The 14185-nt window shown below is 39.8% G+C and overlaps 1 protein-coding gene across 2 annotated transcripts in view; it reads right to left on the bottom strand.

Annotated features, from left to right (window-relative positions):
* Positions 1-11569: 11569 nt before the first annotated feature.
* Positions 11570-14185, bottom strand: part of akr1a1b (aldo-keto reductase family 1, member A1b (aldehyde reductase)) — a 72275-nt gene continuing 69659 nt past the window's right edge. For both annotated transcript variants that reach the window (XM_028810882.2, XM_028810883.2), the window contains exon 9: positions 11570-11749. In XM_028810882.2, the coding sequence (XP_028666715.1) occupies positions 11684-11749 (66 nt within the window). In that variant the 3' untranslated portion in view covers positions 11570-11683. The remainder of the gene's footprint in view (positions 11750-14185) is intronic.

Raw genomic sequence — 14185 nt, 5'->3', positions numbered from 1 at the left:
AAAGGCCCAGGCGGGAGTTTCAGGACTGAGTGTAAGTAGTCAGTCGGGCAGTACGGAGATCTCGCGGCATTTTGTTCGGCTCGCTGCCTTTCACTTTAGCCTCACACATCCGTATGTGCGTGTCGTGTTCCGTTCAACCGACATATTTCTGACTTTTTCGGAGGTCTTAAAAGAGCCGCTAACTCCTACTACGTAAACTTTTAATTCAGATTAATCAGATCAGATTATTAATATATATAAATTAAATGTTTAACGCAAAAGTGGACATTTATCCGTTTTCTATTTATTTTATTATTACTGAGGATCGCCTGAAGGCCATTCAACCCAACAAGGGAACCGTCTCTGGACGGGGCTCTATCACATCGCGGGAAACAGAAACAGGTACACTCACTTATAAAAGGCGAATTTAAATGAGGAAATCACACCCACATTAGGAACCTAATGTCAAATCAAATGCAGATGTTATTTATTTGTCACATGTAATTATTCAGTATGTTTTGAAATTCTTAGGGGCAGAACTCCAGTGCATTAAATAGTAAATATTCCATATTTTCACTGTGTATAGTGACAGTATCATATATGAATGTGGATGGGCCTATGGTGTCCTGGATAATGGACTGGTTGGCCAGATCACAGTTTGTAAGAGTCAAGGAATGTCACTCCATTATGGATGTGAGCAACACTGGAGTATCACAAGGAACTGTTTTGTCTCCTTTTCTCGTGATTCTGTACACCTCAGGCTATAAATATAACACCAGGTCAGGTCACTTGCAGAAATTCTCTGATGGTTCTAACTTTTATGTGGTGTGTTGATAAGGGGGATGAGACAATGGAGAGTAGTCAGGTGGGGTACTTTGTTCCTTGGCACAGAAAGCATTGTCTGCAACTTAATATCTGCAAAACCAAGGAACTGCTTATTGACTTTCGCCACACCAAAGAGCCTCTATTCCCAGTTACTATTCAGTCAATGAAGGTTGAGGTGGTGGACTGATGTAAGTTTTTGGGACATCAATGACAGGTTGGATTGGTCTCATAACACAGAGGAACTATATAAGAAAAGGAAGAGCAGAGTTGATTTTCTTATATTCCTGTAACGTGGGTAGTGATATCCTTCACATATTTTACACCTCTGTGATGGTCAGTGTGACTTTCTACACTGTAGAGTGTTGGGCCAATAACATTACTTCAACAGAGCTTCACCAAATCAATGAGCTAATAAAAGGGGAGGCTTAGTATCGGTACAGACTTTTGACTCACTGGAAGTAGCTGCAAACGAGAGAATGAAGAAAAAAATGAGTTATTTTTTGATTAAAGCTGCACATCCTGTTTCTGACACTAATACTGAGTACTTTCAACCAGCAAATCATTTAGCAAAAATGCGTTAATGCTCCTTTATACCAACGACAATACACCTTGTAGATTCTGTAATGGATGGACAGGCATCATGTCTGGGATGAGGTACAATACCTTACCAAGCCAGGGAGCCATAATAGATGGATTGCATACATGGAGGTGCCACCCAACTGTGGGTTCCTATCCCACTCAGGGCAGTCATATGATGGATGGATTGAGAAAAATTGATTTTTGGGGACAGTTTATCCTGCAAACAGAAAGGTGGCAGTGCTACTCTGGTATGGTCCCAGTTTGGACTTCTGCAAGGTTCCATGGGACATGTAGTTTGGAAAGGACATCCAGGACTCCACTGGCCTATCCACTTATATACCCTTTGGTTTACCCCTTACCAAGGATGGCTGGATGGTTTTGAAGGCACTGGAGAAATAAAAAAAAAACATCAACATCACATTGCTGCCAGCTCTGCCCAGGTGAGAATGAGCCTTGTTGAGTAGATAGATAAATACAAGGGATCTAAGTGGGTTTTTCAGAAGAGGACTCATATAGTCCAGGATCAGTCTGTCCAAGGTCTTCATGATTTGTGACATCTTTAGGTGAACAGCCACTTGTCTTCATTGAAAATGGAAAATTGCAGGATGTTTTCCAAAACACTCTCTGGATCGTCAATGACAAATTAAACACGTGACAGGGTACAATGTTGGTCCATACAGGCCTGTATCATAAATTGTTATTTGTTCAGGGTTTTCCTGTGGTGTTTTGATATTTTATTCTGGTTTATTGAGTTTAATTTTATTTTAATATTTTGTATATCCTGTATTTACGTGTATTTAATGTGGATATTATTTGCATCCAATATTATATATGTCCTGTCGCTCTTTCTGAACTTATGTGAAGCACCTTGAGCATGGGAAAGGTGCTACATAAATAAAATATTATTAAGACCTTTAGGACTGACTTCATCTGGTCCTGTGGCTTTTCTTTGTTCAGCCTCCTTAGTTGTCTCCTCACTTGGTTATCAGTTACAGACAGCTCATACCAATGCCCAGAGGTGGACTCCTCACTGGTCACACCAGTTAAAGTGGTGGGTGGGAGTTGTTGATGTAGTAGAGATGGTGTGTTTTTGAACTGGACATTGGAAGAAGGTGGTGGTGTTGGTAGCTGATATTCTAGAGGTGTCTCATTGATGGTGGTAATTTTTTAATTGCAATTAACTAAATATCATATGGGGGAATTACATTTTTTATTTAGATTGTTCCTATTCCTAATAAAGTCTAATTATGCCACTGAGTGCACTGCACAGCCATCCTTTCAGTATTATGCATTAATATACCATAGATAAAAATGTTTACAAATGGGGTCACTTTCATGTTTTGAGATATTGGCTGAACGATGAGTTTAACTAAACTGTAGAGCTTTCAGTACCTTTTTACTATAAAAGCCACTATATAATATAAAGCCCTATTAATTAGTTTTTTTAACCAAAGCAATTCACAACCGATGATGTTTATAAAAATGATTAATTTATGTTTTTGTTATCAAGTGTTTATTGCGAACCAATCAAATAATGCTATACAATAATATTTATTCAAATTAAACAATATTAGAAACTGTATATAAAGGAAAAATAAAAACTCTTCTGATACCCTCCTACCTTCACCCTCAACCTGCATTTTAAGGTGTGAGGATCAAGATGCCTGATCTGCTTAAGAAGAACAGAAGAGGCATTGCAGGGCCAGGAGTCTCCACATCATTTGGAACACAGGGTTCACCTATCAACATGGATGACCAGATATTTGGTGCTGGACTATGACTATCAGTTCATGCAATCTGGCAACACTGGTCCCAGATGCCCCATTAATTCTCTGTGCTAGGTACTCTCATTGGATCAGTCTAAGAAAATATGTCTTCCAAGAATTAAGAGGAGGAGAGTCTGGTAATTTCCAACAGGGTGACAGAAATGATTTGGCAGATTGTTCCAAGGGAAGATGGCTTTTATTGCAAATAGCTGAGGTTTGTAAAGTCTAGTAACACAATATCTGAGTTAATAGAGGCACAATATATCCATATAAAGGACAGTAGACAAATACAGCAACTTTAGACCAAAAAACAGCAAAAGAAGGGCCTCCTCAAAATATTTGAAGGAAGGTTTACTAAGCCCTAGTATGATAATGAAAGAAGATGGTATCTGAGAGTGGCCACTTCTTCTTCTAGGAGTCCTTTTAGGAGTCAGGTATAGTCTTGCTAATTTCCATTTAATATTTTGATGATTGGAGCTCCTGGAGAAATTGGCAATATTTTTCAAAATGGAGGGTCCTGAAAGCTGTGGGGAGAACAATTTGCCAAATACAGTGGTTTAAGAATGTATACAGACATCTTCACTTTCTGCACACTTTCTTGCACTGTAGATTGAATTTGAAATGGATAAATGTGACATTTTTGCTCATCATTGTTCACACAACAACCCATAATGACAAACTGAAAATATGCTTCAGAAAAGTTTGCAAAATTATTCAGAATCAAAAACTGAAATCTCTCCTTCCTGTAAGTATTCAGATACATTGCTGTGGTGCTCCACATTGTGCTCAGGTGCATCCTGTTCATCAGTCAGTAACTCATAGTGACAAAGTGAAAATATGTTTACAGAAAGCTTTGCAAATTTATTAAAAACAAAAAATGGAAATCTCATATAAGTTACCAGACCCTTAATGCAGTACTTTGTTAATGCCCCTTTGGCAACATTTCCAGCATCAAATCTTAGTAGGGTAAGTCTCTATAAGCTTTGCATACCCGGATTTTGGTAGTATATTTCATTCATCCTAACAGATTCTCTCACGCTCGCTTAGATTGGACGGTTAGCATCTGTAAACTGCCATCTTCAGGTCTCTCCATATGTGTCTTATGGGGTTTACATTTGGGCCACTCAAAGATACTCAGAGACTTGAAGCACCTCCACTGTTGTTTTGGCTGTATGCTTTGATTCACGGTTATGCTGAAAGGTGGACCATCACCCTACGTGGAGGTCATTTGCACTGCAGAACAGGTTTTCTTCAAGGACATTTCTGCATTTGGCTTCATTCATTCCTCTCTTAATGCTCATTATTTTTCCTGTCCCTGCACCCCCCATAGCACAATGCTGCCGCCCAGAGCTTTACTGTAGAGATGGTACTAGGCAAGTGATCAGCAGTGCCGATTCATCACCAGACATAGTGCTTGGAGTTCTGCCCAAAGAGTTCAGTTTTTGACTCATTCCCTCAGCATCCTTTAAATGTCATTTGGCAATTTCTGAGTGGGCAGGCCACTCTACTATAAATGCCTGATTGATGGAGTGCTGCTGAGATGTTTGTCCTACCGACAGGTTACCATCTCAGCAGGGGACTTCTAAAGCTCTGTTTGGGTTTTTAGTCACTTTTCTAAACAAGTACCCTCTCACCAGTTTACCCTGTTTGGGGTGGCCAACTCTAGGAAAAGTCCTGGTGGTTCGAAACTTCTTTCAGTTCACAATTTCTGAGGCCATGGTGTTCCTGGGAACTCTCAAAGCTTTAGAATGGTTTGATCCTCTATGACTCACCTCCATTTGAACGTGGGGGTCTACAGACAGTACCTCGGATTTCATGGCCTGGTTTTTGTTCTGACCTGTAGTGTGAATTGGGGGACCTTCACATGTCCACGTGTGCCTTTTTAAAATGATGTGCTGTCATCATTTCTAGAAGCATTTCAAGGAGAATTAAAACAAACAGGATGCACCTGAGCTCAATGTGGAGTGCCACAAGGCTCTTAATATTGATATGAATAACAGATTTTACCTTTTGATTCTGAACAAATTTGCAAACTTTTCTGAGAGCATGTTTTTCAGTTTGTCATTCTGGGTTATTGAATGAAGAATGATGAGCAAAACAGGCAAATTTATCGATTTCAAATTAAATCTACAACACAGGAAAGTATGCAGAAGCTGAAGGGGTCAGAACACTTTCTGAAGGCACCATGTTTTGAAATGTCGTTATTTAAGGAGTTACCCGCTAATGATTTCACAGATGAAAACATTATTTAAATAATCACAGTAGCATTTTGTGCCTGTGTCCTCCTTTTTAGTCGTCATTATTTGGAAATAATTTAGAGTTCAAGGTCTATAAAACATAGGAAAAAATTAAAACTGACCTTCATTTATTGAAATCTTTGGAAAAATATAAATTTATATTCAATTAACTTTCTGACTGCACCATTAAAATAAAAAAGCCACTCAAATACACGAGGAGTTCAGTTAGAAGTAGTTAGTCATTTGTTTCAAATAGTGTTGGTTAACATGAGTGCAAATGACAGGAGCAGACACTTTATTGTTGTTCTGCTTCTGTGGTCACTGGCAGATAATTGAAATTAAGCATCTAAAGTTTAAAAATAAAAGTTAGTGAAGCTTATTCATGTTTGCTTAATTCCTTTAAAAAGTAAATCAAACATGTTGTGCATTTTTGTATTGACAAAATGTACTGCCAGCAGGGCTGTTGTCACAGATCGTCGTCCGAGGATCACCTTCGAGGCGCTGAATATGCAATAACTCGCTGACACAACTAACCATATCATCTCTTTTCTCCTCCTTAGCTCATAGAAGTCGCCCACAGAGGGCACCCCAGTCACTTCCCCACTCAATTACGCCACACCTCCTAGAAAATGGTGTCTCAGTTGGTGGAACTACATCTCATATAAATAAACTCCAAGACACAGACCCACTCAAGAGAGTGGATTATTTTGAGAAGCCATTGAAGCTAAAGAGACAGTCGTTATACCTATTGTCTGTTCTGCCACTACCTGCCCGCTTTTGTTCAGTTTTTTTGGACACTTTCAGTAACTGGAGTGGCCCAGTTGGCACTCCAAATTTTCTTCAGATGATTTCTTATTTGCCTTCCACACTGAAAGTGTAAGAAATTGGAAAAGACTGGGAAAAGGATGTAGTCAGGAAAACAGGGTCAAGTCCAAAAGAGATGCCACAGCCAAAACAAGAACCAAAATTCGTAAGTCAAAGGAGCATGAAGTTGTAAAATAGAGAAATTCAAATGTGATGCAAAATGCAAACAAAATCTTTGTTTTTAGAAATTCAGACAACCTCCAGGACATACCAAATGGGATGTCGGGGTTTAAGTACTATCACAGTTAGACAATGTGACTTCCGGTAAATGCCCACCCGACCTACTGTTATGGAAGATAAAAATTTATGTATTAGCAGTATTAGCATAAATAGACATAAAAGTAATTAACAGCTTCTAAAACATTAGATTAAGCATAAATTAGAATGTCAAGCAAATGAGATATGTCAAGGAAATAGTTAAATAAAAAACATTAGCCATATTGCATTATTTTTAAGCTTGAAGCAGAATTACCAATTTAGGAAAGGAAGGACAGAATAGAAAGAGAGTGACGCACAGAAACTATCGAGGACAGAAGAAGGGGGAACATGTACACCTGTTGAGTGATACCAATTACATAATATAGAAAAATGGTCCTGGTAGGCACGTGAGAAGCCAGCTGGAATAGTGAATCAGCAGAAACAGCAAAGGCATTGATACAAGGTCAAGAGGATGTCATGTATGAAAACTAAAATTAGTGTATTCATGAACATAAATAAATATAGAAAGATATATAAGCATTAGCCTTCGTGCAGGTCAGGTCTGCCAAACAATGATTAAATAAAAGCACATGCCATATTTCTTTTTAATTGAAGCTTAGCTTTAAGATGCCAAGTATAAACTAGCATGCGAGCCAAGGAAGGGGAAGTGATAAGAAAAAGCACAAACATGGAAGAAGGAACTTCTGCCCGGCCGAGAACCAATAGAAATGAGCAAAACAGAAAATAAAATTAACAATAGACAGTAGAAATACCGGGGGGGTGGGCAGCTGCAGGGAAGTCAGGAGATAATAATGGTTCCCATGGGAACTCGAGGTATCAACCAGGCAGGTGCAGAGGGGAGTCAGAGAAAACAGCAAATTAGCTAATCTGAGCGAGGTCGAAATGATAAGAAATGACTATATAAGCTTGGAGTCCTGAACTGTTCGGAGCTCAGCTCAATTTGGCCGTATTGGGTTGAGTCCGTGTTATTATGATGGTTATTTTATTGCAATAAAACTGTAGATTCTGTTTGCCTATCCCGAGACTCCTAATAGCTTCATTTCAGGGAAAAGGCCTTCTGGTGACAATTTTTCACCACGACACTGTCTAGACAACTGTAAGTGTCAAACTTAGAAAGTTAATGTTAACACATTAATGTTCACAACAGGTTTCGTGTAATTTGAACTGAATATCAGTTTCACTTAGTCAATGGTCTAATCTTTTAACCCCACTAAGCTAACATGTAATAGAACTTTCTCGGCTATTTCTGTAATAATTTCATGTTAATTTAGCCAAAGGGTGGCACAGTGGTAGCGCTGCTGCCTCACAGTAAGGAGACCAGGGTTTGCGTCCTGGGTCCTCCCTGCATGGAGCTTAAATGTTCTTCCCATGTCTGCGTGGCATTTCTTTGGATGCTCCGGCTTCCTGCGATAGTCCAAAGACATGCAGGGTAGGTGTATTGCAATCCCATATTGGCACTATAATTCTTAATAATTAATAATAATTCTTTGCATTTATATAGCGCTTTTCTCACTACTCAAAGCGCTCAGCAGTTGCAGGTTAAGGGCCTTGCTTAAGGGCCCAACAGAGCAGAGTCCCTTTGGGCATTTATGGGATTCGAACCGGCAACCTTCCGATTGCCAGTGCAGATCCCTAGCCTCAGAGCCACCACTCCGCCACTAGTGTGTGATTGGGGTGTATGTTTGCCCTGTGTTGGGCTGTTGGGCTGGCGCATTGTTCAAGGTTTGTTCCTGCCTTGCACCCTTATGCTAGCTAGGATTGGCTCTAGCAGACCCCTGTGATCCTGTTCAAGACTAAGTGGGTTAGAAAATGACTGACGAATTTATCCAGTTAGGAAATAGTGTCTCTGCTAGAAGCATGAACTCTTAGATTAGCTTACAAACAGATCAACAGAACAACATACAGTTTTCTGACCACTTTATAAACAAAGACAGAGAAAAAAATAAACAAGATATGTCCTGTAAGCCTTAAACATAACTTTCCTTATGCAAGAACTTGTCCTTTTCCGTAATATCAGTTTTTCTCTTTATTTTTGTGTGAACTGTTTTTGCTTTGAATTTTACAAAAACATCTAAAACGAAGATACTTGGATTGTGGAATTATTTAACTGTTATTTGACACTATTGCCTGAATCAGTATGTAAAGCTGCAGAATTTTGGAAACCAATCATACCAATGCAGCTACAACGATGTTGAGACAAAGTGGCAAATAATACATTAATAATTCAAATTAATTAATTATACAATTTTATAAAGAAATCAGAATGAAATAATAGTCCCTATAGTGAGAAGATGCTAGGGAAGCCTTAGCTTAATATGAGAAAAATCTCTTGAAGACAAAATAAATTTATTTTTTAGTCTGAAAATGACAAATAATGATTGATTTAATTAAGACAGTCCAATTAACATGAAAGAAAAGAAAAACCTGCACCACTTCCACAGCATGGGATTGAGGTGATCTAAACAAACCACATGAGGAATAAACAAATTGACATCTATGAATAAAACTGAAATCTTTCCAAAATTCCTGGATAAAGTAAAAGGAATGTATAGGAAATTTGTAGATTGGCACTTTGAAGGAAGAAATAATAAAACATCAAAGTTTTTTAAAGCTGGCAGCTCAGTTAACTGGTAAGCCTGGACCGCTTGATGAACCAACTAAAAAAGGGATTAACAAAGCTCCTTGGGCTATGCTGTAAAGCTAGAGTTAGAGGTGTCTCCAGACTAGTATTCATCGGTGAATTTCGCCAAAGTGTTGCTCACAGAGAATTGATTAGTTTTTCTGGTGACCTTGTTTGGCAAATTTTTCCCTGACAATTCGTTATGTGGCCAGTTAAAATGAACATTTTTTTTCCCCATGCCCCTTGATGTTCTGCAAGGCCAGCATGAAACTGCAGAGGTGTAGCAGCCATGTTGAATGGTAATGTCACTACCTGATCTGCACTACCTGCCCAATTTCCATTGTGCATGCTCAGAATATTTGTGTATGCATACTCTCAAGTGTACTTAACCTCTTACTTTAAGACGCTGCCCAATCTGTTTTGTCACCGTGTGAATAATTTATGCTGCATACACACATATCTGATTACTACTCCAGCTGGATTTGTATTTGTAGTATTTTCTGATAAAGGGGTATATTAGCTGACCATTATGAGAATATTATAAAAACACTTTGTTATTCTGAAGAGATTCATTGTAGGTCATGTCTTCACTGTTGGATTAAGTGTGTTATGCTCCGCGCTATGCAAGCACAGATTGAGTAATGACAAGAACAGCCCAGTGAGTATACGATGGTGATTTCTTGCATCACTGGCTCTGTGGGTATTAGTCATAGTGACAGGAGATCGGGAGACATGGGGACAGATGAAGAAATCGGAGTTTTGTGGACTTGGAGTACAGTAATCCCTCGCTATATCGCGCTTCGCCTTTCGCGGCTTCACTCCATCGCGGATTTTATATGTAAGCATATTTAAATATATATCGCAGATTTTTTGCTGGTTCGCGGATTTCTGCGGACAATGGGTCTTTTAATTTCTGGTACATGCTTCCTCAGTTAGTTTGCCCAGTTGATTTCATACAAGGGATGCTATTGGCAGATGGCTGAGAAGCTACCCAGCTTACTTTTCTCTCTCTCTCTCTTGCGCTGACTTTCTCTGATCCTGACGTAGGGGGATTGAGCAGGGGGGCTGTTCGCACACCTAGACGATACGGACGCTCGTCTAAAAGTGCTGAAAGATTACCTTCACGTTGCTATCTTTTGTGCAGCTGCTTCCTGAAACGACATGCTGCACGGTGCTTCGCATACTTAAAAGCTCGAAGGGCACGTATTGATTTTTGATTGAAAAACAAACTCTGTCTCTCTCTATCTCTGCTCCTGACAGAGGGGGTGTGAGCTGCCGCCTTCAACAGCTTTGTGCTGCGGTGCTTCGCATACTTAAAAGCCAAACAGCCCTATTGATTTGTTTGCTTTTCTCTATCTCTGTGACATTATCTGCTCCTGACACGCACTCCTTTGAAGAGGAAGATATGTTTGCATTCTTTTAATTGTGAGACGGAACTGTCATCTCTGTCTTGTCATGGAGCACAGTTTAAACTTTTGAAAAAGAGACAAATGTTTGTTTGCAGTGTTTGAATAACGTTCCTGTCTCTCTACAACCTCCTGTGTTTCTGCGCAAATCTGTGACCCAAGCATGACAATATAAAAATAACCATATAAACATATGGTTTCTACTTCACGGATTTTCTTATTTCGCGGGTGGCTCTGGAACGCAACCCCCGCGACGGAGGAGGGATTACTGTATAATTTTATCGCAGGGAGACACGGTGGTGAAGTGGTTAGCACTGCTGCCTCACAGATCAGATCGCATATATGGCCACAATAATCAGTCCAAAACAGTTGGCAGGCATTTCCCAAGCCCTCAAGGACACGTAAATGACAATTGCACCATTATAGTACACTCAAAACTAGTTCACTTTCTCCTTTCCAACTGACTTCAATGCATTTTGGGGAGTTTGCCAATATTCACCAACATTTCTGTCAAACTCGAGGTGAAGCAAATTCAGCAGGGTTTGCTCATCACTACTCTAGATGAGTTTTGGGTAAAATGTCAAAACATAAAACTCAAATCCATTTAATTCAATACAGGGGTGTTGAGGAACAAACACTATGCTAGCAGCATCTGGCAGTAGGTATTCTTGGATGGGATGGCACCTCAGAACTGAGGAAATTTCCAATTTCCAATTAACCTAACATGTAGGGGGAAAAAAGTTCCAAAGAACGGAGATGATCAAAAAGGTAAGCTCTGTGATATAATTTCTTAAGTGTTCCTTAGAGGTTACATAAGTTAAAAAAATAATGTTTAAATGTTTACACTGCAATTACAGTTTAAGACCTATTTTTTCTTTAGTGAACTTGGGCACAAACAGTAGAGCACAGGACCACAACCATAACATGATTTTATAAGATTAGTTTAAGAATGTTCGGTTGATAATCAGCCTTCAGCTTCTGTACACTTTAAAAGGAAAAAAGAAAATGAAAACATAAAACAGACACGAATGAAGCAAAGGTATAAAATGTAATACCACAAAAAACACAAACAAAAAAAGAACAACCGTTTTAATGACTGATGCAGCCACTGAGCAAAATAAGGCAATGAGAAGGAATCAGCGCAGTTTTTGATGGACTCGAGGCATAGGGAAGGCCACCAAGGCGACTTCAATAGGGATCACTAAATGGATAGTAGGGATGCCCTGCATCCCTTGGGACTGACTTTCCATCCACCTAGAACAAAATTAAGATCAGTTATTTCTATTTTTCTTCATGTAATTTCTACCTTCCTTTATAATCCTTCAAAAATGAAGAAAAAAGGAAAACAACATAACTGTACAGAACAAGAAAAGAAAAATACACTAGTAAATAAGTACATACAGCACCTATGAAACTATTCACCCCCTTGGAGGTTTTTCACATTTTATTGTTCTACAACATTACTTCACAATGGATTTGGCACAAGTATTAAGACCCTTTACTCAGTACCTAGTTAAAGCACCTTTGGCAGTGATTATGGCCTATAGTTGTCTACAGTATGACACAACAAGCATTTGGAGATCTTTTTGCCATCATTCTTTACAGGTCCTCTCAAGCTCTATCAGGTTGGATGGACACTGTCAGTGAATAGCTATTTTCAGGCTCTCTTTAGAGATTGGGTTCAAGTCTGGGGTTGGGCTGGGAAAATTGAGGACATTCGTATAGTTGTCCCTAACCACTTTTATGTTGTCTTTGCTTTGTGCTTAGGGTCATTGTTCAGTTGGATGGTGAACCTTCAGCCCAGTCTAAGATCCAGAGCACTCTAGAGCAGATTTTCATTAAATATTTCTCTGTACTTTGCACCATTCAGCTTTCACACAACCCTGTCTAGTATCCTAGTAATTGAGGCTGCCATCACAATGTTTAACCACTGGAATGGTATTACACAGGTGATGAATGGTGCCTGGTTTCATCCAAAAATGACAATAATCTTAATTTAATCAGACCAGATAATCTTGTGTCTCACAGTCTGACAGTCATTAGGTGCCTTTTTGGAAACTCCAAGCGGGCTTTCTTGCGATGCCTGGCCACTCTTTCTCACAGCCCGGAGTGCTTCAGTGATAGTAAAAATGTCTAGAAGCACCTCCACGCATCTCTCTGGAGTTTAGATAGAGTGACAATCAGATTCATGGCCACCTCTCTTACCATGGCTTTTCTCCCACAATTGTTCAGTTTGGTCAGGTGGCTGGCTGGCTCTAGGAAGATTTGTGGTTGTTCCTAACTTCTTCCATTTAATAGTTATGAAGAACACTGTGCTGCTCTTGGGAACCTTCATTGCTGCAGACATTTTTTTGTAGCTTTTTCCAGATCAGTGCCTCAGCACAATCATTTCTCTACTCTGCAAGCAATTCCTTCAACCACATAGTTTAGTTTTTCTCAACTGTGGGACCTTCTATAGCAGGGGTCTCCAACATTTTTTTCCCTGAGAGCTACCGTATTTTTCGCACCATAAGACGCACTTTTTTTTCCCCAAAAGAAGGTTGGAAATGTCTGTGCGTCTTATGGAGCGAATATTGCGTCACAGACCATGATGTGTATTACCTGACAAAAGTCGACATCCAGGGGTAGACGGCGACAAAACTCACTGTTACGTTACAGGCATTCCCTCTGTGCTTGGAGGAATGTTAGACTCGTTGACTCGGCATCTAATCCTTGCGTGTGCGTGAGTTGCGAAATGTAAACAAATATAAGCAAAGGCAAGATGGCATCTACATCTCACGAGGGAGGGAAGCGAGTGCAGAAAACAAAATACTCAGCAGACGATGTTTTGCGCATTATCACTGAGTCGGACTCTGATTTTACAGAATCTGATTTTGTTGAGAGTGATCAGGAGATCGAACAAGAGAGTGAGGAACTGGCATCAGCTGATCGGGACTCCATCCGATGCCGCCCCAGCTGAGCATATTCGTGCAGCCGATGCACCTATGGCAAGGTTCGTGTGGGAGGAATACCTAGACATTGATCCGTGGGAGCCAAACTGGCTACTGGACTTCACAAGACAGTATGGCTTGCTGTTGGACTCGACAGATTACCAGCCGCTGGACTACTTCAGGCTGTTCTTTCCTGAAGCTGCCTTTCAGCTACTGTCAGATGAGACAAACAGGTATGCAGAGCAATTTTTTGAATTGAGGGCTGTGCTTGCACCGCATTGTCATTTTTCAAACTGGAAACCCACAACAAAACACAAGATGAAGGGCTTTGTGGCATTACAAATATAGATGGGACTAGACTGGTGATATAACTTCAGGGAGCATTGGTCCAAACGTGCTTTGTCCCCTGGTGGCTTTGGACAGGTTATGCCGCGTGATGATAGGTACGTGCTCCTGCAAAGTGATTGTGAGCAACTGAGCTTCATAAATTCTGACACTAGCGATGAGGACTTCTTGGGGTTTCCATAAAACTAGAAGAGTGCTTGAACCTTAAAGTCTCTCCTTATTTGTTAATGACAGTGATGATGTTTCTTAATACCGCTGTTGAATTTACATGGTTGAAATATTATTCTGCTATATTTTATTAAACATATTAGTGCACCATTTGGTTCAGAATATTTTTTTTCTTGTTTTCCTCCTGTAAACCTAGATGAGTCTAATGGTCAGGTGCGTCTTATGGTGCAAAAAATACGGTACTTTT

Source organism: Erpetoichthys calabaricus, chromosome 10, assembly GCF_900747795.2.
Source record: "Erpetoichthys calabaricus chromosome 10, fErpCal1.3, whole genome shotgun sequence".
NCBI lineage: Eukaryota > Metazoa > Chordata > Cladistia > Polypteriformes > Polypteridae > Erpetoichthys > Erpetoichthys calabaricus.
Note: the sequence above shows the minus strand (reverse complement) of the source record. Positions and strands in the feature narration are given on the sequence as shown.